The following is a 25973-nucleotide window of genomic DNA, read 5'->3' on the forward strand; positions in this document are numbered from 1 at the left end:
TTTCGAATCAGCTGATGAGACCTTCTGTGTTTCTGTGTGTTTTTTTTTTTTTTTTTGGTACTGGGGACTGAACCCAGGGGGCACTTAACCACTGAGTTACATACCCAGCGTTTTTTATTTTTTATTTTGAGAGGGTCTCGCTAAGATGCTTAAGTTGCTGAGGCTGGCCTCAGACTTGTGAACCTCTTGCTTCAGCCTCCCAAGTCTCTGGGAATACAGACATGTATCACAATGCCCAGCCCTTCTGATAAGGTTTTTAAAAGATTTTAGTTATTATACTTTTTAACTTCAGAATTAGAGTTCTTTTATGTAATTTCTGTGCTTTTATTGAAAATCTTAACAGTTGATAATTTTCATAATTAAAAAAGTTAAAAAATGGGTTCCTTCATTTTTATACACACACACACACACACACTTAATTGTAGTTGGACATAATCTCTTTATTTTATTTATTTTTATGTGATGCTGAGGATCGAATGCAGCACCTCACACATGCTAGGCGAGCACTCTACCCTGAGCCACAACCCCAGCCCTGGGTTCCTTCATTTATGTTAACACATCTGAAATAGATGTTTTGAAATCTTGGTTAAGCCAACATATATGAGACTCTAAAAAATGTTTGTATTGACTGGTATTTTTCATGAATATGGGTCATATATTTTTTATGTATCTTGTGATTGTTGAAAATGGCATTTTACTTAAACATTGTAGCATTTCTGGGTTGTGATTACTTACTCCCTGCCACTCAAGGTTTCTGTTGTTACTGTTGTTTTCATTATGATTTTGTATAATACAATTCTGTTGTTGAAACAAAGCAACATATTTTATTGTTGACAGAAGTTTTATTTGGAAAAATAAATAAGCATGAATATGCAGGAAAACTCAAATTGAAGGATACTGAGATAGATAGCTCTATCAGAAATCGAACTTTTAAAAATATGTCAATAACAAAATATTTTTTAAATGAATTAATATAATACTTCTTCAAGCTCATAGATGAAATTATTACTGGATTTGCTCTATGTGTAGGAAAGACAGTTCTTTGTGTCCTTGTAAACCAATAAAAACATTTTAGGAGCTTTCATTTATCTCCAAGCTTCCTATGAAGGAATGTTTACAAACTTTTTTTTAGAACACTGGGGATGGAACCCACGGGCACTTTACCACTGAGCTACTTTCCCCCAACCTCTTTATTTATTTATTCTTTTAAAATTTATTTACATTTATGTGGTGCTGAGGTTCGAACCCAGGGCCTCATGCATGCTAAGCGAGCACTCTACCACTGAGCCACAATCCCAGCCCCTCCCCCAACCTCTTTAATTTTGAGATAGGGTCTTCATAAATTGCCAAACCTGCCTTTGAACTCAGTGGTCTTCCTTAAGCCTCTGTTTAAGCTGAGATTATATATATATGCCACCACACCGGCACAAATAATTTTTTTAAATTTAGTTTTTAGTTGGACACAATACCTTTATTTTACTTATTTATTTTTATGTGGTGCTGAGGATTGAACCCAGGGCCTCGTATGTGCTAGGTGAGCGCTCTACTGCTGAGCCACAACCCCAGCTCCCCCACAAACTATTTTTGATAGGTAAGAATCTAATATATGTATATTTTAATGTTGTAGATGGACAGCATGCTTTTATTTTGTTTATTTTTATGCGGTGCTGAGGAACGAACCCAGTGCCTCACATGTGCTAGCAAGTGCTCTGCCACTGAGGTACAGCCCCAGCCTCAGCCCCAAGAATCTTTATATATATATATATTTTAAGAATCTAATATTTTTAAGGAACTTTAGGGTAGGAAATTCCATAAAATCTTTAGTCCGGTGCTATGCTCAGAAATGCTGTCAGGAAGTTTTCTTAGGCACTGCCTGGGCTTTTTTTGCTTTTTGTTTTTGGATATACTCCACATTTTCTGTATGATTCTTTTTGTCAGCTTTTCCTGCCCAAGATAACCTTGTTCACCAAGTTTTTTATCTAGGTATTTAACATGATTGTAGAACTGTAATAGTTTCTGAGTACACATGTGTTTGGTATGTTATTGGTTGTGTGTGTTATTTCTAAGGCCTGCCATTTTGTTTGCTTTTCTCTTTATAGACTTTACAAAGCAGGTAAGAATGGTGTTTTTAAGTGGTTGCTTTCTTTGTTTTTCTTTTCTAACCTTTTAGGTCTTCTGCATTTCCTTCAATATCTTATATCTCTAATGCAGACTACAGATCTAAGCAAATTATTCTTTACAAGACCAGGGTTAATCCTCAGTTCCTAACTACCAGTATCATATTTTGTTTCATATGTTAAAAACCAGCCAGTACATTGGTCATTCAGATGTGCCTTACTAGATTTTCAAAAAGTGATCATTTCTAAATTTATACCAGGTTGCACATAACTGTATTTGTATAGCTTTTTTTCCATCCATAAGTAATATGATTTGTTTGTTGTGTATGTGTATGTTTTATTGTAGGAATTGGATGGCATAAGTGATTAAGGTGGTATTCAGGGTTTCTGAAGCCTGTGAAAGGTAGAAACTCAACCATGATTTCTTTTTCAACTCTACAGCATTCTCTTCCTTGAAGTCTTCATTTTTACCCTAGTCTCAGGTAACTTTAATACTTATTTTTCATAATCTTGAATTAGTAAAAATTTTTTCAAATGTGAAACCTTGCTGTTAAAATTTCATGTTGTGTTTACATAATAGTTTTTTTCTATTTTGATTTTTATATCTAAAGAAACTTTTTTCTTGATTTAATTTTTTTCATGAGAAGACATTGATTTTAAGACAAAAATCCGTGAAAAATGGTATAATTTTAGATTAAGTTTTAGTTTAACACCGAAAAATGTGTGTAGCTTGTCATGTAATCGCAAGTGAAATTGAAGTTAGAAATTGTTTTCTTGTTTAACCTTCTTCCTTAACAGTGGATTGCATTTCTTTACCTTCGTATTCCAAACACACATCATCCATATTACATTTTCTAGAATTTCCAGGGAAACTCTGTTTTCCTCCATAGAAAAACCTGACTTAGTAACCTAATTTATTTTTGCTGTATAATTTTTGAAATATGATAAAACACACTAACAGTTGTACATGTGTACATATTTTTTTGTATGTTTGCCTATGTTCGTATAAGGAAGCAATCTTGTAGATAATTCAGAAAGTATTTTTACATTCTCCTTTCCTTTAATGGGAATTGTGTATATCACTTTCACCCTTATCCCATTTGCTGTAACTCTGTCACATAACCACAACCAGCTACAAGTGAGGCAGGGTAATGAGTCTTACTTAGGCAGGCATGTGTCTCCCATAATTTTTATTAATTGATAAGAAGGAGAGAACAGATTCTGGAGGAACAGCCAGCTATCTGTCACACTAGGGTTTGTGTCAGTTAACATTTTTTCTGTTCTAGAGTGTATCTTTGTTACTATATAGCACATATTAAAAAAAAATAACCATTAGATGTTTAATGTTTGTTTATAGTATATAGTGAAATTTATTTTAAGAAGTACTTTTTTATTCCTTTTACTTACAAAACTGTAGAAAATTTTCTGATAAAGTCAGTATTTTGATTGTTAATGTTTAAATTTTTGAGATTGGCATAAAGTGCAATGAATATAATATCTAGAATCGACAATATAGGTTTCTATTTTGCTTGTATTTTTTTTTCGACCTTTCCCCTTCTGATAAATTACAGATATATCTTTGCCAGGTGTAATGGTACATGCCTGTAATCCTAGCAACTCAGGGGGTTGAAGCAGAAGAATTGCTAGTTTGAGGCCAGTCGCAATCTCAGTGAGATCCAGTCTCAAAACAAAAAAGGACTGAGAGTGTAACTTAGTGGTGGAGTGCTGATGGGTTCAATTCCCAACACCACAGAAAGAAAAATAAATACGCACACACGCACACAAATACACACAGATATTTCTTAAACAGTTTTGAGTTGGCATAAATATGGTTTCAAGTTTCAAAGTATCACTATTTTGTTCAGTGTTTTAGAAGATTTTGGTGGTAAATAATAGGAATGCATTAGATTCTGTTTTTTTTTTTGGTTGAGGGACATAAGTATTATGTAGACAAGCATTAACTTTGGCTTAAATAATTATAAATTATTTTTCTATGGTTAAAAAATGGTTACTTTTTAGGGGCTGGAGCTGTGGCTTAGTGGGGGAGCACTTGCCTAGCATGTATGAGGCACTGGGTTTGATTCTCAGCACTCCATATAGATGGATGAATAAAATAAAGGTAAAAAAAAATCAGGATAAGTTAAAAAAAAGGTTACTTTTTAAATTGCATATTGCACATTCTGACTAATAATTTTTAAGTATTAAATTAGATGTTTATTATTTAAATGTTTTATTGTTGCTAGTCCTGATTTGAAATAACTTTTTGTCCAGTTTTCATTATTGTAAATGATGCTATTAGGAAATTTTAAAATAGCCCATTAAAAATCAACATTGCTGGGCATGGTGGTGCATGCCTGTAATCCTAGCGGCTCAGGAGGCTGGGGCAGGAGGATCACGAGTTCAAAGCCAGCCTTAGCACTGGCAAGGTGCTAAGCAACTCAGTGAGACTCTGTCTCTAAATAAAATACAAAATAGGGGTGGGGATGTGGCTGAGTGGTTGAGTGCCCCTGAGTTCAATCCCTAGTACCAAAAAAATTAAAAAATCAATATAGTCGAAAGTTGGGGTTGTGGCTCAGTGGTATAGCACTTGCCTAGCATGTGTGAGGCGCACCATATATAAACAAACAAATATACATAAATAAATGTTTAAAAAAGGTTAAAAGACATTTCTTAGAAAAAAATGAATATAGTTTACAATATAGGCTTTGTAAGATACAAAATGATAGTTACATAAAGGTATATCTGAGGAGTTCTCTGAATATAGAATGTGCCTACACAGTAAATATTGTTTTTAAATGAGATAAGCAGTTTTTGCTAAATCATTATTTTGTGTTTATGTACACATATATACATAGTTTTTGCTAAATCATTATATGTATATGTACACACACATATATACGTGTGTGTGTGTGTGTGTGTTGGGGGGTAACTGATAATTGAACCTAGGAATGTTCTACCACTGAACTGTATCCCCAGATTTTTTTTTTTTTAATTTGGTGGAGACAGGGTCTCACAAAGTTGCCCAGACTGGCCTTGAACTTGGTTAGGATCCTTCTGCCTCAGCCTCCTGAGTCAGTGGAATTATAGGCACGTGCCACTATGCCCAGTTTATAATTATATTCTGAAGGATGAGGAAAAATAGAAAACTTCTTAGGAATGACAAAATTTTAAGTTTCTTATATTGACCACTGATTTATTCATCTTACCAAATTATCTTAAAGCTGATATTTATATTTTATATTTCTTTTTTAATTGAGGTATTTGTGTGTGCTGGGATTGAACCCAGGGCCTTGCACATGCTACATCCTCAGTCTTGATATATATACGAGAGAGAGAGAGAGAGAGAGAGAGAGAGAATTTTAATATTTATTTTCTAGTTTTTCTGCGGATACAACATCTTTGTTTGTATGTGGTGCTGAGGATCGAACCCGGGCCGCACACATGGCAGGCGAGCGCGCTACCGCTTGAGCCACATCCCCAGCCCTTGATTGATATTTGTATTTTTAATGCTGTCATTTTAAAAATATAATTTCTTCCTGAGTCATGCAAAGGTTAGAAATTGATGTAACTGGCATGTTAACTGGATGTTAGAAATTAATGTAACTGGCATCCTCTATACAAAAGAGGTTTGCTGAAAATTATTTGGATCAGAAGTAATTTGTAGGATTTAGAAGTAATTTGTTCTCTGTTACTTGTTTTCAGAACAAATTCCTTTAAGTGCCTCTCCTGCCTAAAGTGAAGTTTCTTTTTAGGTGTAATCACTTCTGGTATAAGGGTGGGGTGTTGTTGAATTTGGGAGAATATTTTATTTGAAAATTACTCTTAGAAAATGCAGTGATTTTTAGTTTCCTAACCTTGACCATTATACTGTTTTGACTCGTAGTATATAATTAAAGTTTCACATTATTTAGTTACAGTTGATGGAAAATATTAATGCCAAACTCAATAAATAAAGCAGAAATGCGGGATATTAAATGAAAAATATTTTTTTCTTTCATGCTTGAATGCAGATTAATTAAAGGTGGTAAGTGGCATGTAGATAGTCTGTGTATGATCTGAAGGGGGATAAGGATTTTAGAGGGTTGTGGCACAGGCCTTCAAATCTGTTTTCATTTAAAAACGAACAGCCATCCTTTCTTTGGTCTTTGGTTTATTAGCCATATTTAGGATTTTTAAAAATTTCTAATTGGAAATGGAATATTAAGAGAGAGATTTTTCTGGTAATTGAAGAAAAAATGGAGGAAAGAAGTTAATTTAAGAGGGTGTATGTCAACTTGTGGGGAAAAAAAAAAAAGGACTGGCTAAAGGGAAATTCTCTAAGGTGTGAATAGTAGATGAAGTTGGAAAGTAGAGAATATGCAAAGAGTCCAGTCCACTTTAAGAAGAAATAAAGATTCTGCATCAGAAAGTTCTCTGGTATTAGCTATGAGATGGGTTGCTCAGCTAAGGAGATTGCTTTACCAAGCCAAGCATTGGTGATCCAGAGGCCTCAGAAGTAGGTGGTGAGATGAGGATGAGTTCAAGGACTTTAAGGTTTCCAGGGCCTTTAAAAGTCAGGAAGTGGTATGATATGGTAAAAAGTGCATTGATGCAAGTAAACTTGGTTTGAAATTCCAATTTACTTCCGAGCTATGTAGTTTTCAGTAATCCTCAGTTTGTCTTTGCATTGTTACTGTCTTGAAGATTATTATAAATATTAAGTAAGGTAATATGTATAAATGTGTCCAGCACAGTATCTTACATCTAGTGTGTCCTCATTGTGTTAGTTGTCTTTCCTGTCCAGGTTCCCATATCTTTGAAACTTAGATTACAAATACACACGTATTAATAAATTTGGAAGGGTAGTTTCCTCATTAATTACCTAAATCCCCAATTAGAAACCTCATTAAGTATTTTAAGTTCCTTATATACTTCTGTTAAGTTTGTCTTTTGAAAGAAGCCCATACAGTTGCCTGGATTTTGGAAGTAATTTTTGCAGTGTTTGTATTGAAACTTGAATTTTTTATTTTAATATTTAAAAAATTTTTAAAAATATTTTTTGGTTGTAGATGGACACAGTACCTTTATTTTGTTTATTTATTTTTATGTGGTGCTGAGGATTGAACCCAGTGCCTCACATATGCTAGACAAGTCTTCTACCACTGAGCTAGAACCCCAGCCCTATTTTAATATTTTTATTAATGCATTATTGGTGTCCATAATAGTGGGGTTCATAGTGACATATTCATAAAGGTATATATGCTCGTTCTCAGTCCTCAGTACTTTCCTCTCCCTCTCCTCCTCTGTCTCCTTGATCCCTGTCCTCTATTCTGTTGGTCTTTGTATTTATTTATTTATTAACATTTTTTTAATTGGTGCATTACAGTTATACAAAAAAGTGAAATTCATTGTGATACATTCACATACGCCCAGAGCATAATTTGGCCAATTCTCAATCCTTTCAATACCAGCTGGGATGCATTTTTTGATTTCTTCCATCCATGAATTTCTTCCTTCCTCCTCCCTTCCTCCCTTCTCTCTACCACCCCTTTCTTTCTTTTTTATACTGGTGATTGAACCCAGGGTGCTTTACCACTGAACTACATACTCACCTCTTTTTATTTTCTGTTTTGAGACAGGGTCTCTCTAAGTTTCTTAGGGCCTAAGTTGCCCAGTCTGGTCTCAAACCTGCCATTTTCCTGCCTGTGCCTCCTGTGTCACTGGGATTGTTAGACATAGCCACCACACCTAGCTTGAGATTCTCTTTTTCAATATTTGTTAAGATCCATGATCACAGAGCAGACTTACTGTAGGTGGGATCCCACAAAGTTTTAGATTCAATGAAATATTTTGGTTGGCATAAGAAAACAGGGTAGAACCAAACACTTCATGGAAGAAATTTCGCATTTTTTTGAGCCACTATAGTTCTGTAAGACAGGCTTTGGTCCCACCACCTCAGTGTATTAAAAACTTGCATATTTTACTTCATTGTTAAAAGCACTGACTCAAAGATTATTTGTTCTGTGTCAGCGTGTAAGACTGTAAAGCTTAGTTTCTGATTGCTTGCACTTAGATGATAAGAAACATTAAAGTAGAAGATGACAAGAAGAGTAAACTCTCTTAGAAAATAGGAGAAAGTAATGGGTCATAAATTTATTTCTCTCTAAGTTAATCTTTGTTACTAGACTTAAAAAACTAGGTGAAAACTGCGATAGTTAGGATTATTTTTTATATAGCTGAACCAAATATTTGTCAGGAAAGAATGGTAGGTGGATGGGGCAGGGGTACAGACAGGGCCCCCCCAAACATGTACACACATATATAAAGGAAGCTTCCAAAAGCCTATGGAAAAAGGAAACAGTACAAACCTATGCTACAAAAAATGATAAAGTAGGAAAAGTATATTTTTGTATTGTCTTTGTGCCTCCCTTTAAAATCATAATCATTATTACCTTCCCCCCTCATAACTCTTAGGCTATTTTAGCCAAAATTCTCATGTTTCACTGCACATTCAGAAATTCAAATACAAGAAAGGTCCCATGCTCAAAACTTAACACATGCTACTTCTCTAGTTTAGTATTTTCAGGGAGGCTTAGCAAAGTGTAAAGAAAGGAAACAGATATAGTCAGTCCATATTAATGAGTGAATGAAGGGTCAGGAAACTTTGGTAGTACTTAAATACCTGGTTCCCATACTTTGCTCTTTTCAGACAGAGGGGTGGTTATAGGGGAGAATAAATCTTGGAAGTGGGGGAAGGATGCAAAGTGAAGGAGTCTGCTGAAGGAAGATTAAGGAGAACTTGATTCCAGCTTGGCCCCTTTCTTTCTCCTCTCCTTGATTCTAGTTTTCAGCATTGTCACCTCTGGGTAACTTGAACACAGGAGGTAGGATTACAGTCCCACCATTAGCTAAATGAGCCCAAGGACATCACTGTCCATCTTGTCTTGGTTCTTTTTCTTTTCTTCTTTTTCAGGGTTTGAACCCAGGAGCACTTAACCCCTGAGTCACATTCCTAGGCCCCCCCCCTTTAATATTTTATTTTGAGACAGGGTCTCTCTGAGTTGCTTAGGGCCTTCTAAGTTGCTGCACTGACTTTGGACTCTCAATCTTTCTGCCTCAGCTTCCCACACTGCTGGGATGATAGGTGTGTGCACCATGCCTGGCTCTGTCTTGGTTTTTAACAGCTCTGCCATTTTGTATCCTGTGCATCAGTTCCCAAGGTTCATCCAATTATAAAATAGTCTTCACAGGATACTCAGAGTGGATTATTATTCCACCTATTTTCTTTTTCTCCAGTTAGACAGAAATTCATGGGAACTTATTGTTTAGTATTATGTTTTTCGCTTACAGAATAGTCTTTTATGTGACAGATGACTTAAGGGAAGCAGTATTTCTTTTCTTTTCCTGTGTAACATTCCTAACCTTTGAATTTCCATAGGCACATTTGGGTCAAAAATTAGTTGGCTTTTTCAGGGGTAAAAGGGGAGAGACATTTAACTATTCACATATTAATGTGAATTGATTACATCTGTTTTTCTTTTCTTTTTTCTTTACGCTTTGCTGAGCCTCCCTGAAAATTACTAAATTACAGAAGGGAAGTAACACGTGTTAAGTCTTGAGCATGGGACCCTTTGTTGTATTTGGATTTCAGAACATGCAGTGAGGCGTGACTAAGAATTATTAGGGGTGGTGATGAAACTATTATGGTTTAAAAGGGAGGTGCAAGGACAATACATAAATGTACTTTTCCTACTTTATCATTTTTTGTATCATAGGTTTGTACTCTTTCCTTTCTTCATAGGCTTTTGGAAGTTTTCTTTCTTTGTATGTGGTCCTTATTTCATTTCCTGTCCTGTTTACTATCCTGTTTACAGAGACAAATTGAGATGTGCAATACCTTAATTTGCTTCATTTTGTCTTAAAACACATTTTAAAAAAACACTGAGTCTTTCATATTACCCACACCTGTTACCATATTGTAAAATTAGAAAAGAAAAGGAAGGTCTGGGGGTGTAGCTCAATTTTAATTAAGAGTGTTTGATGTGTTGAGGCCCTGGGTTTGATCAGCATCCTTATTATAAAAACAACATGTTTTTGTGTATGTGTATATATATACACATGCATAAAATATATAAAATTTATATTATATAAAAATACATGTACATAAGAATATGTACATATATTTGAATATAAGAATATATATGAGAATACATACATATATATTTATATTAAGATTTACATGGTTTGAAAAAAGAATAAAACAAAATATCAGGATTAGTCTTTTCCCTGCAGATTCCTTTCTTATTTCAGTTCCCAAATTCCATTGTTTCTTTGCAGGAAGAAAAAAAAAATTTCTCCAGAATAACTATTGATCAGAGCTGTTCTTTTAAAAAAATTATGTATAAAGGGTCTTACTGTCTATATAGATGTTGATTTTTTTCACCTGCTTTATGTTGTATAACCAGCACATATGGCTAACCTCTTCTTTTTATGGTTGTATACATTCTGTTGTATGGTTGAATCATAATTATTGTAAAGAAGTCTCCTTATTAGTGGATGGTTTGATTGTTTCTGGTCTTTTGCTGTAAATGAGGGAGTTGCATCAAATATCCTGGTTCATGTATATAAATAACTCTAGCGGATCATGTATATCTCTACCAGTGAAGTTGCTTGGTCAAGAGAGTACATGCAGTTTTTACTTTGTTATTTCTAAGCTCATTTTAAAACTTTGAGCAGTATTCATTGATATGAATCCTGTGTAAATATTGTAGTATTTTCTGATATTTCAGGGCATTTATCACAGAAATAATGTCCAGGCTATCCAATTTAACTCCAGATGTCTGGCTTAATTTGGGGTGACCATAGGATTAACAAATTATGGTTAAAAAGAAAGACAGATTCCTTTTGTTTTGCCCATGATCTGTTTTCAGAAAATTTGTTGAATAGGTCAAGTTTGTCTTCTATTTGGCAATGTTTCTATTTCCTTTTCAATTTACTTTCTTTTGTTTTGCTGTCTTCCTGTCCCAATTCCCTTACTCTTGTGTACTTTTATCCCCCCCCCCCTTTTCCCCCCAAATACTGTCTATTCCCAGAGTACTTTTATTTCTTCAGTACTGATTATTTTAGATTTGTATTAGGAACACAGGTAGTAAAAATTCATATTTTATAGGTATAATAAAATGGGAATATAATTTTAAATAGTATGCATAATATTAGGTTACACTAAAGTTTTTAAAGTTGGTGATCAAAAGTATTGAAGTTGAGGTCTACGCACGTAAGGAAATAAAGAGCTTGGGGTAGTTAACAAATTAGGCTTCAAGTTTGAATTTTTTTTTTTTGGTGCTGGGGATTTGCATGCAAGGCAAACACTCTACTAACTGAGCTATATCTCCAGCTCTTGAGTGTTTTTTAAAAAACAAAACAAAAAATCAGAGTGTGCTCCTAGCTCAGTTGGTCTTTTAGTAACTTCTTTGACATCTCCCATATTCTCTAAATAACTTATAAGTTTTTCAAAATAATGGTATGACTGTAGTAGCAACATACCAAAATAATGGTATGACTGTAAATAAGAGTGGTGGGCCCTTGAATGTATAAGTTTATAAATAATTCAGGGACTTTCCACATTCTTTAAGAAAAAAGTAAATAGTTTAGAAAAGACTATAATTGATTTGCAAAGATTCCCAAAGAATTGCTAGAGTAACCCAAGTTTAGCCTTAAAAGACATCCACTTAGTTGTAAGATAGTTAAAAATCAGGGACAGGATATGGCTGAGGGAATTGGGATATTTGAAAAGAGCAATTATTTGGTAATATATTTAAAATCTTTGACTTTTAAGATTTTAAGTTTGTTACCTAAAGATTTTTAAAAGTAAAATCAGATGGTTGATCTTAACAGGGAAGGCAAGAAAAGCAAGTGTTAAGTATGCTTTTGTTTATTCTGCTGTTAATAAGGCTTTTTTTTTTTTTTTTTTAAAGTAAAGGTTATTCCCTTGATGTTAGTAAATGAAGGAGTATTTTGGTTTCAGTAGTAGTTGGAATTTAACTTATTTATTTGACCTCTGGAAACCATGATTAAGGAGGTGATCTTCATGTGATTTAGTTGGGAAAGAGGTAGTTAAACTGAAATATAGTACATTTACTAATTGTAGGTCCTTCATATTAGGTAGTGAATGTTGTATTTACTTCTCGTAATCTTAATAATAGTAGTTTTTAAAAACATTTCAGTCTTCTTTGAGATGAGATCTCTTTGGGTTTCCTAATAATTGTTATATTAGTCATTATAGTAATTAATGTTAATTAATTAATATTCATGAATTTATAGCTAAATTAGAAAAGCAGATTTTAAATATTGTCTCTCTTTTCTATAATAAGGTAATATAATTATTTTTATAGTGTTTAGTTCTTAATTTCTTATCACAATCTATTTAGTCCTTTGTGACTCAAAATATACTAGTAATGACATTATTATTTCATTTTAACACATTTTATTTTTAATAATTAATACATTTAAAAACATTCATGAAAGTAATAATTTAGTGTAGAAAGAGATAAATGTAAATAAGAAAAAGAGGAATGTTCATCACCCTGTGGTAATGTTAATGTTGTTACCATTTTAGATAATCCTGTGTACATTTACACTCCCGACCACATACATTTGCATATATTCTCTTTAACACTTTAAGCTATTTCCCCAAGTCTTCAGATATTTTTCAGGAAAACTTTTTATTGACTGTATGAATTATTGTTCAGCTGCAACAAACTTCACCTTCTTATTGTAATAACTGAGAGAAAAATGCAGGTATCACAGGTGTACATCTTGAAATTTCAGAGTCTACCTGTGCAATCAGCCTTCCTTTCAAGAAAAAAAAATCACTGTGTCCCCAGAAGCTTCCCTTTCCTTCCTCCTATCAGCATTGTCCCTTCCCCACTCAACAGGCACCCACTATTCTGGTTTTATTATTTAAAAAACAAAAAACAAACAAACAAAACAAAACAAAACAAAAAAACTACAGTAAAACCCACTCATTTGAAATATTTCAGAGATTTATGATTTTTTTTTTTAAATTTCCTGAGTTGTGCATCTGGCAACCATCACTATAGTCCAATTATAAAAAAATATGTTGAAACATATTTTAACCTGTTTTTTGAACACATGATGTATTTCTAGTTTTTTATTGTGATGATTATTGCTGCACTGCTTTTCTCTGTATGTGTCTGTAAATAAATTCCTACTCATAGAATTACTGGTGTAAAAGGATATGCATTTTTGTAGCTTTGGTTATATACTACTAAGTTGCCTTCGAAAATAATTGATCTAATTTATATTCCCTCTGTAGGTTACTTGTCTCTTTTTTTTTTACTATCTCCATATTGAATGTATTTGAAAGTTTTTACCAGAGTGGTGGGTGAATATGGTACCATTGTTTTAGCATTGATATCTTTGATTACTACTATGACTATTTTTATATGATTGGTGACTATTTTTAAGTTTTCTTTAATGATTTGCTTGAGAGTGTTCTCTGTCAAAAAAGGCCTTCTTGAATGTGTCCTTTTCGACTTAAGACACTTTGATGCATTAAAGGAAATGGGTCCTTTAAAGTTGAAAATGCTTTCTCCCAATTTGCTTTATAGCAGAATCATTTTTCAATAATCAGGTAGATTAGAATTTTATGCCTTAATATAAAAATGTACTCAACTAGTCTTTGGAAACCTATCTTGGTAATTTAAAAATTGTGAATTTCATGGATAAAAACTTATCCTTCAAATGTGTACCTTTTATAACTTGAAATTTAAAAAAATGTCAATTAGTCGTATAAAACTAATTTATTATGCTTTGTTGCCAAACTTGGTCTTTCTAGGCAGTTATACTTAAGCATGAACATTGACGACAAACTGGAAGGATTGTTTCTTAAATGTGGCGGCATAGACGAAATGCAGTCTTCCAGGGCAATGGTTGTAATGGGTGGAGTGTCTGGCCAGTCTACTGTGTCTGGAGAACTGCAGGAGTCAGTACTTCAGGATCGAAGTATGCCACACCAAGAGATCCTTGCTGCCGATGAAGTGTTACAAGAAAGTGAAATGAGACAACAGGATATGATATCACACGATGAACTCATGGTTCATGAGGAGACAGTGAAAAATGATGAAGAACAGATGGAAGCACATGAAAGACTTCCTCAAGGACTTCAGTATGCACTTAATGTCCCTGTAAGTAATTAATTTATAAGACATTGAACTTATGGTTAAAAAGTATTAATTTTGTCTTAATATTGTGTTTTTGAAGAAATATCAGAAAATATTTAAAGGCTAAATAGTGTTCTTGAATACATTCACTAAAATATTGGCAGAAATCATACTTGAAGGCAAAATTAAGTTTTCATATTACATAATTATAGAAATTTGTCTTTTCTATAACTTTTATTTCTCAGAATTATGTGTGTATTGAATTTTTAGTGCTTAATTTGTAAAGACATTTTAAATTCTATTTTTATTTTTAAAGAGTAGGTTTAAATTGTTAAAAAAAAAATGTTAAAAATTCCCACCTCTTTTTTTTGAGGGTGGGTGGGTGGAGTGGGTGTGGTAGTTCTAGCTTAATTTGAACCCAGGGCCTCAAGCATTCTAATAAGTATGCACTGTACTTAACTGAGCTATACCCAGTTCCTTGCCTTCAACAACTTTTTGTGATACACCCCTATTCTGTGTCTTCTTTTCATTCTCTCCTTGCTTAATATGTATCTTTTAAAAATCATACCAGCCCTTCATTCTCTCTTACCCCACCATAGACAATGGTTCAGCACCTAAGGTAGTCTTTTGTAGTCACTCATGTCTTTCTTGCCTTCTCTACTTTGATTCTTGCCCTATGATCAGTAAAATCACCAACATAATGTAATTCTCATTTTTCTTTCTGTGGTTTTAAAACTGGGTTCCTTTCAGTTTATGTAATTCACTGTACCTTTGCTTTAGGATCTTTGTATATGCTGCTTGGACTATTCCCCTCAGCCATACCTTTCCCTGTTTTTTAACTTAAGATAGTGCTTCAGTCATAATCACCCTGCCCACTTCTATTGACCCTAGATTGAGCTCTGCCATAGGGACTTATGTTTACTTGTTCAGTGTCTGTCTATGTAATAGGCTTATATACTCTACAAGAGCAGAGGTTTCTTATTTTCTACTCTGAGATGTTGCCACATAGGTTGAATGAATGGATAATTACTTATAATTATGTTCTAAAATGTGGGCTTGCCAACTTAGTCTATAGTAATACTTTTTCTACTTTCAGTCTGTTGATATCGTGTATTATATTAATTGATTTTCAAATGTTGAATCAGTCTTGAATGTCTTGAATAAATTTCAAGTATAATTCTTTTTATACACTGTTGGGTTTGATTTGATAACATTTTTACGTTTCTGCTTATGAGAGTTGTTTATCTGTAGTTTCTTAGTAATGTCATTGTCTTGTTTTGATTTTAGGGTAGTGTTGGTTTCATAGAATGAATTAGTAGGTATTCCTTCTGCTTTTGTCTTCTGGAAGAGATTGTAGAGAACTGGCATAATTTCTTTAAATGTTTCGTGGAATTCATCAGCACACCCTTCTTTGCTTTGTACTTTCTGTTTCAGAAGGTTATAAATCATTGGTTAAATTTCTTTAATAGATTGTTTTATTTCTTGTGTCTATGGAGTTTCCTTTCTTTCATTTCTGATATTTGTAATTTATATCTTCTCTATTTTTCTTTTAGCATGGCTACAGAGTTGACTTTTTAATTACCATTTTTATCATTCTCAAATTTATAGTTCAGTAGTGTAATTATATTCTTAGTGTACCATAGCTCTCTACAAGTATTAATGGAGGAATCAAATCCAGGGCCTTAAACATGTTAGTAGGCAAATACTCAGCCATTGAGCATTTGCAAAGAACTTTATCTGGCAAAACCTGAAACTATTTGTTGAACAACTCCCCATTTTCCTTCTCCCCAGTATAGGTTTATAGATTTTATTGGTGTTTTCAAAATGTTTTGGTTTTTCTGTTTTTTTTTTTTTAAATTAATGTATTTCTGCTCAGAGTCTTATTATTTCTTAGGTTTACTGTGGTTTCAAATTTTTTTTCTATAGGGGGAAGTTTAGACTATTGATTTTAGATCTTTATTTTCTAATATATGTATTCAATCCTATAAACTTCCTTGGAATTACTGCTTCAGCTGTATCCCATTTGCATTTTTATTTTCATTTAGTTAAATATGTCTAACTTCTCATGAGATTTTTCTTCTTTTCAATTGTTTATTACTTTGAAGTATATTGCTTGATCTCCAGTCTTTTGGGGGTATTTTCCAGTTTTTTTCCTACCTTAATTCCATTATTGTCAGAATTATGAATAGTATGATTATTCTCCTTTTAAATTTAAGGTGTGTTTTATGATCCATGATGTGATCTATCTTGGTGAATGCCTGAGCCATCCTTGATCTTTTAGATAGTTCTATAGTGATCTTCCTATATGAGATGTATAACTTCTCACTCCCCTACTAAAACTTTTTCAGTGTTTCCTCAGTGCCAAACAGATAAAATGAACCTTTTTTTTTGGGGGGGGGGCATAAATGGAAAGAATCCTTATAATCAGGTCCTTTTTGTTTTGTTTTGTTTTCCTTTCCTTTCCCCAATACTTGGGAATTGAACTCAGGGGTTACTTACTCAGCTACATTCCCAGCCTTTTTTATTTTTATTTTAATTTTTTAAAGTCTTAAGATAGAGCCCTTTTTTGCTGCTGAGCCTGCCCTCTAACTTGAGATTCTCCTGCCTCAGCCTTCTGACTAGTTGGAATTATATACACCACTGTATCTGACATATAGGTTCCTGCTTATCCAACTTATACAGTAGTTCATATCTCCTCTCCTATATTTTATGCTTTAAGTGTATCAGGTTACTTTAATTGCTCACACTATGATATTATTCTGTTATTTTGAACACATAGTGTATGCCTGTAGTATTCTTGTTTGGCAGTCTAGAGTTGTGTGCTTTCTCTTTTGCATGGTGGTCATTATGATACTAACTTGCTTTGACTATCTTTGCTTGCAGGATTCTTGTGAGTATGCAGTATGCTTTAAGTTTTCTTTCCTATAGTCTGCCTTTAAATTTTATGGTTTTTAGTTCTTGGGCTCCAATAGGCAGTTAGGTATTATTTGAGTGGAAAGATATATTTTATTTTATTTTTAATTTTTATTTTTTAATGTTCTCTAATGAATTTATTGGCCTTTTATCTATTGATTTGGGAGGGATGGCAAACATCCCTCCCAAATCATATATTATATTTTTAATTGAGAAAAAAATTAAAAGAAAATGCTGAGACCCTGTTTATAGTTCAGAATTTTGACAACAGCATAAACTTACATGATCTCCAATACATTAAGGTGTAGATGGGATGCATGATATGCAATCATCCTATAAGTTTTGTTTGTATTTCTTTGTAGTCAATGCCCTTCACAATTGTTAATGATTATTTCATCATAGATTATTGTTGTCCCTTGGGAACTTCCTGTAAATGGCATTATATGTAACTCTGGCTCCTTTTGCGCAGCATTGTATTTTTATGGTTCATTTATGTTGGTTGAGTATCAGTAGTTTATTCTTTTTTCTTGTTGATTAGTGTCCTATTTTAATATTATGAAACTTGTTTACTCATTTTTCCTTATGGTTATTTTTGTTGTCTCTTACTTTTAATCATTGTGAATAAAGCTGCTATGAAAAATTTTGTATGAGTCTTCTTTTGGTACATTTTTGTACAAATATTATATCTCTTGAGTTTTCATTATGTTTGATTTGTCTTTAAATCAATATCACATTGTTTTGATTGCTGAGTTTTTACGTAGTAAATTTCAAAGTCAGATAGTATTAAGACCTCCATTTTCGTTACTTTTACAAGACACACTGTGACTCTTTTATATATATCCTGTTACTATTTTAAGGAGACTGATTGGTTATTTTATATCCTTAGTGTTTTTGTGAAAAGCATAGAACCAGCCTTTCAATTTCTATAAAAAGAGCCAGCTGAGTTTTGATTGGGATTGCATTGATTTTATATGTTGATTTGAGGAAAATCAACATTTAAATAATACCAGCTTCTAGGCCATGAGCATGTTATATCTCTACATTTATTTAGGTTTTCTTTAATTTATCTCATCATTGTTATATAGTTTTCAGTGTAGGGTAATTGGACACATTTTAAAATGCCATTTAAAAAAATGTCATTATTTGAATATAGAAATGCTGTTGATTTTTTTTTATATTTTGAACATGTATCCTGAGATTGTTAACATTTTCTTATTAGTTCTTATAGTTATATGTTCTTTAGGTTTGCTTAGTATCATGTTGTCCATATGTTTCACTTCTTCTTTTCTGATTTGTATGCCTTTTTTCTCTTTCTTTCCTTATTGTACTGACTAGGGCCCACAGAATAATTGATGCGCAGAAGTGGTAAGAGCAGACATCTTGATTTGTTCTAGATCTTAAGGAGAGTCCAAATCCAGTATTTTGCCATGGAGAATTTTGTTAGCTGAAGGGATTTCATTGGTGATTTTTGTTAGGTTGAAAAAGTTTTCCTCTTTATTTGCAGTGTTTTTTTTTTTTTTTTTTTTTAAAGACCATGAAGGGATATTTAAATACTTTGTTTTTTTTTTTAAACCATGAAGGGATATTTAAATGATTTTTCTGCATGTATTGAGATGATCATAAAAATTTTTTCTCTTATTCTCTTAATGTAATGAATTGTACTGATTTTGAAATATTAAATCATGCATTCCTGGGATAAACTACACTTGGTCATGATGTTGGCTATATGTTATTATACTTGGTTATATGTTGTTGGGTTTAGCTTACTAATTTCAAAATTGTTATATGTATATTCATGAGGAATATTAATCTCTAGTTATATCTTCTTGCAATATCTTTGTATTTAGGTATGTGGACTTCATTATAAATGGGTTAGGAAGTATTTCCTCCTTTATTTTCTGAAAGAGTTTGTATATAGTTGTTGTTATTTCTACTTTACATATTTGATGGATGTCACCAGTAAGATTAGTCTGACCTGAGTTTTCTTTTTATGAAGGCTTTAAATTACAAATTTAATTTTTAAAATGTGCATAAGTCTAATCAGATTTAAATTTTTTCTTCAATAATTTTTGGTAAATTGTACTTTCTAAGGAATTTGTGCCTATCTTCTATCTTTTTAATTGTTTAATGGACAGATTCTACACAATTTCTTTTGTTGTTTAAAGGATCTATAGTGATGTTTTCTTATTCCTGATATTGGTAATTTGCTTATTTTTTAATTAAGCTGGGTAGATATTTAGCAGTTTTCCTAATCTCTTAAAAGAATCAAATTTTGACATTTTAAAAATCTTCGTTATTATTTAACTTCCATTAATTTTTACTATTTATATTGTTTCCTTCTACTATTTTGGTTTTCATTTGCTCTTCTTTTCTTAAAAAAGTAGAAGATGAGATGACTGATTTTAGACCTTCCTTCATTTTGATGTAAGCATTTGAAGCTCTAAATTTTTCTCTAAGCACTGCTTTTGATGTGTTATTTTTATTACATATCAAAATACTTTTAAAATTTCTTCTTGACTGATGAATAATTAGAACTATTCTGAGTACTTTGAAATTCCCAGGTATCATCTTATCACTGGTATCTAATCTTTGTTGTCAGAATATACATTGTATGATTTCAGTCCTTTTAAATATATTTATTAAGATTTTTGTTTCAGTGGCTAGCATATGATCTAATTGGTTGATATACTGTGTTCATTTGAAAAGAATATGTGTCTGGCTGTTGTTGGGTGAGTTATTTTTTTGTATATGTCAGTTAGGTCAAGTTGTATGGTTATGTTCTCCAACTTTTGTATCTTTGCTTTAGTTTGTCAATTACTGAGAGAGGACTGTTGGTGTTTCCAACAGTTAAAGTTAATCTGCAAAAGGACCCAGTTTTGTAATTAATGTTGTATTTAATTCTTATCCCTCTTTAGTTGTCATTAATTTAGGTCAGTTTTTCAGGTTTTAAACTTATTTTTTGCATTTATTTTACAGAATGTCCTTTACTTGGATTTATCTGATTTTTTTCCCCTTATAAGTTAATCATCTTTGGCAGGAATATTGTAGAAGTGATGCTTAATTTCTCCCCATTGCATTCTGACAGTTGGCACATGATTTTTGTTACCTTTATTCTGATTGATTTTGCTTACTTGATAAGGTGGTGTCAACTAGGAGTTGTCACTACAGAGTTAATCCTATTTCTCTTTTCTTTCTTTCCTTTGTTTGTAGTATTTGGTTTGAACCCAGGGCATTGTGCATGCTAGGCAGCACATGTACTCCTGAGCTATATCCCTTCCTCTTCTCTCATTTTAAGAATTTATTCATTTATTTATGTGCATTAACATAAACTTAGATTTTTATTTTATTCACAAAAATATTTTAATCATTTTAATAAGTTATTTTAATGCTTTGTTTAAGATTTGGCCAATGGGATCCTATCCCCATCAATCTTCAAAAACTTTCTTGCTTTCTGGCACAAGATGATCTAGGCTTATCTTGTACTCTTCTTGCCTCAGTCCTGGAGTCAGCCATTTCCCCAAGGAATTCTAGTTCATTTTAGTGGAGAATAGTATTTAGAAGCTAGGATCTTAGTTTTCAACACACTGTGCCCTGTTATTGGGATATAGCTGCTCCCAGGCTTCTCAATGGACATAGCTGCAGAATATGAAAATATATGTATTCATGTATATACGTACATACTGTATGTATATATGTGTTTGTATTCTGTATATGTAATTATCTACATTTATTTATGCACACATTTGCTTTTGTATATATATTTTTAATATCCATCTGTCATTATTGAAAATATTGTTAGGTTCACAGCAAACATCTCTAATTGAGTTCAACAACTAGAGAGTATATTAGACAGTGAGAATCCTGACTTGGTTGTCTTTAATGTGTTTCCTATTATTATTTTGTCCTTACCAGTGGAGCTGTCCCTAGCTTCTACTCCATGGCAGTGCTTGACTCCCCATCCCCTGCATGGATGCCCTTCTCCCACAGCATGTGCTTTGACACCTTGACTGGGACTTGACACCACATGGATCCTCATCCTTATGGCACTCTTGCTTTGATAGACTGTGCTGATCCACACCAACTCTGATACTTTCTTCATGTAACTCAGCTTCTGATACCTTGCTCCAAGCTCTAACTCCCCCACAATGTAGACCCTTCCTTATGTTGCTTGAATTCCTAAAATCTCATGTTGAGCTTCCCTTCTGTGTGGAGAATCTCCGCACCCTAGTTGGCCTCTGACATCTTGTATTGGGCACCTTTTTCACACTGATGCCGTCTTCATCCTGACTCTTATTGGATACCTTGTTCTGGCCCAGCCTAGAGCTTTCAGGCTGTCTCATGAGGGAAAGGGGATGCGGAGGAGCAGAAAGGGGAAGGGACAAGATCGGTCCATTTGTAGTCATATCTCTTCCCCTTCCCCTACCATTCCTAACCCCTGGCTATCCCAAATCCATTTTTCCATCCCTGGAGCTTTGTCATTTTGAAAATGTTTTTTTCAGTGAAATCATACAATATGTGATCTTTTGGGATTGACTTTTTTTTTAACCTCAACATACGTTATTGAGAATCATCCAGATTGTTGTATCAGTAATTTGTTCCTTTTTATTATAGAGTAGTATTCTACAGTATGGTTGTACTATAGTTTAACCATTCTTGTATTGGGGGGACATTGTAGTTGTTTCTAAGTTTTGCTGTTATGAATACAGCTTTTGTGAACATTGGTATGCAGGTTTTGTATGACATAGGTGTCCATATCTCCCAGAATAGCCTACTACTCCCTTGTCTCTCAGATATAATCACTATGTTTTGTACTTTTTTTTCATATGCATATTGCACATATTAACCTACTCTTTCTGCTTGCTAGCATATTTTGAACTTTTCTCAACCCCCTTCTAAAAGTTCTCCGATATCTGCTTGATATTCTGTTTTTATGATTACCCAAAATCGAATGCTATTATTTTTTAAAAGATAACCATAGGGGCTGGGGTTGTAGCTTAGTGCTAAAGTGCTTGCCAAACACATGTGAAGCCCTGGGTTCAATCCTTAGCACCACATAAAGATAAATAAAGGTATTGTGTCCATCTACAACTTAAAAAAAAAAAAAACAAAACCCAGACATGGTGGCATATACCTGCTATCCCAGTGGCCCAGGAGACTGAGGCAGGAGGGTTGTTGAGTTCAAAGCCACCTCAGCAACTTAGCAAGGCGCTAAGCAACTCAACAAGACCCTGTTTTTAAATTAAATATAAAAAGAGGCTGGGGATGCTCTAATACCAAAAAAAAAAAAAAAAAAAAAAAAAAAAAGAGAGAGATAATGATAAATTAATCTTTGAAACACTTTATTCAGGGTTCATATAACATTGTTTTTATAGAACATAGCAGACAGAATAAATTTTATACCTTATTCCCTTTTTTTTCAATTTTATTTTTTAAATACATGACAGTGGAATGCATTACAATTCATATTACACATATAGAGCACAATTTTTCATATCTCTGTTTGTAATGAAGTATTTTCATACCAGTTCATGTCTTCATACGTGTACTTATACCTTATTCCTTATTTATGTGTCCATGTGGGTCTTAGTATCATGAATATACACCCCTATCCCCAGTACTGGGAATTAAACCCAGGGGTGCTCTACCACTGAGCTGTATCCCCATCCCTTCTAAACTTTTTGAGACAGAGTCTCCCTAAGTTGCTGAGGATGGTCTTCAGTTTGCAGTCTTTGTGCCTCTGGCTCCAGAGTAGCTGGGATTATGGTATTTTGACATGAAAAGAGAACATTGACTTAGAACTATATGCTGATTATGGCATGAATATGTATTTGTTAAGCTGAAAAGAGAACATTTACCTAGAACAATATGATCCAGGTCTACAGTAGTGTATCAACCTTGGGGTTGGGGTTGTGGCTCAGTGGTAGGGTGTTTGCCTAGCACATATGAGGCACTGGGTTTGTTCCTCAGCACCACATAAATAAATAAACCAACAAACAAACAAATAAATAAATGTTATATTAAAAAGTGTAAAGTGTATCAAACTTAAAGCTAACATGTCTTCTTCACATGCTATATAGATTGTGCTATAAATAGCCTTTTAAAAATGAATACTAAGCCAAATGCGGTAGCATATGCCTGTAATCCCAGCAATTTGGGAGACTGAGGCAAGAGGATTACAAGTTAATGCCAGCCTCAGTAATTTAGCAAGGTCCTAAGCAACTCAGTGAGACCCTGTCTCAAAATAAAAAATACAAAGGGCTAGGAATGTGGCTCAGTAGTTAAGAGCCCCAAGTTCAAACCCTGGTAATACCCCCCACCCCCAAAATGATACTGAAGGTGTTAATGGCTTTCTTCTTTCATTGATTCATTCACTTGGAAGTTACAAAGAACTGATTAATTTTTTTTGTTTGTTCATTCAGAACAAAAAGTTGAGTTTTCTTAAATGGTTAAAGATTTTTAGGTTCTGTAGCCCATGGAAACTCTCCTTAATGTCTGGTGACAGTTTAAGTAAACAGTTCTTCATTTGTGGTAATTGTTAGTTTTCAGGATTTATCTTGATCACTACTTTAAATCAGTCACCCAGATTCAGCTCAGTGACCCTGTGTTTTCAATAGCAAAGTACAAGTCAACCTTTTAATGTCTGTAGTTTATTTATTAGAAGTTTGTTTCCTAACATGTTAGACATTTAAATGAAGATTAAATAAAATTAGTTTTTGAGTTACTTAGGCTCACTAGTTATATATTTCAAATGCTTAGTAGTTATCTGGGCTCATGACTTGTATTTGACAACATAGATAAATAAGATTTCCATCATTTCAGGCTGATAGTACTGTAGAAAGCTTCTCAACCAAGAAACTAAATTTATTTCAGAAATTTTAAGAAAAGTATTTGGATATTCTTTTTATTCTTGTCAAATCTACTCAGGAAGATTTGGGAAGTCATAATTTTTCTTTTTTGCAGTACCAGGAATTGAACCTAGGGTCTTACACTTGCTAGACATATGTTCTATGTCTGAGCTACACCCCTAGTCCTGGGAAGTCATATAAGTTTTTATCTTCTTTATTTTTCTAGTTTGATGGCAAGCATGTTAAGAGGAAAGACTTACGTTTTATATTAACAAAATGGAGCAAATTATAAATCATGATACATGCTACGTTTGTATTCTAATAAACTGTTGGATTATACTCCTTGAGCAAAAGTATTTTTATAAATTAGGAGATATGTAAAAAATAATATTCTACTCATATAATAATATAAAATATTCTGATATGTATAATTCCAAGGGAAAAATGTACATAAACATTTGTGTGGCATTTTATTTTACTCACAAATTTTTGTGCTATAAAGCAGCATGAATAAAATCCTAGGCATGCTTTCATGCATTTTGTGTGTCTGAAAAATTTTGTTTAATGGCTCAGAAAATTCAAAATATATTTCATATATTTGGTATGAAAATTCTGTTTTATTTTAAAAATTTTCTTAAATCTTGTTATTAGTTTAGGAGGATGGTATAGTATTTATCCCAAATATCTCATGGTTAAGTCAATAAAAATCTAACATGCAGATGCTGTTAATTTATGTACATATTTTGCAGTAGGTAATTTCTTTCCTCTTATTAAATAAAAAAATTCATTATACTTATCTCACTGTTCCTTAAGGTATTTATTATTTTTGCTGCACATTTTGCACTGTGGTTTAATTGCAGAAATTGGATTGCATTTATTGATGACAAATGATTTTTCAAAATCATCCTGGAAGGTGACAAACTTCTTTGCCTTTTATTTGCTTGAAATAGCCATTAGTAGGAAGTTTGTTCCTCTATCTTTGGCTGTTTCCTTCTTGTCATCCATTATATTGTATACTTTTTCAGAGCCATTTATAAATTATAGCCATATCTTGTTGCTATTACATTTCTTTTATAATTCATTTAAGGGATTCAATAGGAGTTTGGTGGGCTACTAAGTATTAAAGTGACATGGAAGTTAATAAAATGATATAAAAGTAGAAGTTCCTTAGAGTCAGGGTATTGCTCAGTGATATAGCACCTACCTAGCATACAACATGGAAAAGGTAAAAAGTTCCTAACCTCGGCTTACTCTTAATTCTGAAGAAGTTACTAATATTGATATTCTTCTGGAAATTTTTAATTTATAAACAAATATATTGTGTATGTATTTATGTCTGTGTAATATGTTTTAGATATATAATACATATATTTAGCATAAATATATGTATGTGTTTGAAATCTGCATTAATTTAATGGCATTTTGTAGAGATTTATGTTATTGCATATAAAACTGCCTTATTTATCTTAATGGCTGATTAAATGGTATGGCATCATTTATTTAGCCACCACCCTGTTGATAGACATTTATGTTATTGGTTGGTTGGTTTGAGTGAAAAAATAGTAAAAGGAATTTGCTTATGTTTTTATGCATTTATGTTTGTGTGTACATGCACATTTTTGGCATTATTTGCCTAAGTATATGTGTTTTTACTAAAACATAACATTCATATAGAAAAGTATGCAAGTTATTAAGTGTACTATGTTGGTCAGTTTTTTTTTTTTCCCCCATGACCATAATATTTGACAAGGACAACTTAGAGGAGGAAAAGTTTATTTTGACTCAACAGTTTCATAGGTTCAGTCCATGGTCAGCCATCTCCATTGCTCTTGGCCCCAAGGTGAGGCAGAATCATGGCAGAAGGGCATGGCAGAAGAGCACCATTCATTTCATGATAGCCTGGAAGCAGAGAGAGAGGGAGTTGAGAAGGGGCTACA

At 33.1% G+C, this 25973-nt stretch overlaps 1 protein-coding gene across 11 annotated transcripts in view; it reads left to right on the forward strand.

Annotated features, from left to right (window-relative positions):
* The window catches only part of Znf148 (zinc finger protein 148), a 144632-nt gene that overhangs the window by 48594 nt on the left and 70065 nt on the right, over positions 1-25973 (forward strand). For 7 of the 11 annotated variants that reach the window (XM_048793974.1, XM_048793967.1, XM_015486853.2 and 4 more), the window contains 2 exons: positions 2464-2599; positions 13954-14302. In XM_048793974.1, coding sequence (XP_048649931.1) covers positions 13970-14302 — 333 coding nt within the window. In that variant the 5' untranslated portion in view covers positions 2464-2599; positions 13954-13969. Of the gene's footprint in view, positions 1-2463; positions 2600-13953; positions 14303-25973 lie in introns of those variants that run through there. The other 4 variants (XM_048793971.1, XM_048793972.1, XM_048793973.1 and 1 more) reach the window with 3 other exon arrangements.

Source organism: Marmota marmota, unplaced genomic scaffold (genome assembly GCF_001458135.2).
Source record: "Marmota marmota marmota unplaced genomic scaffold, marMar, whole genome shotgun sequence".
Classification (NCBI taxonomy): domain Eukaryota; kingdom Metazoa; phylum Chordata; class Mammalia; order Rodentia; family Sciuridae; genus Marmota; species Marmota marmota.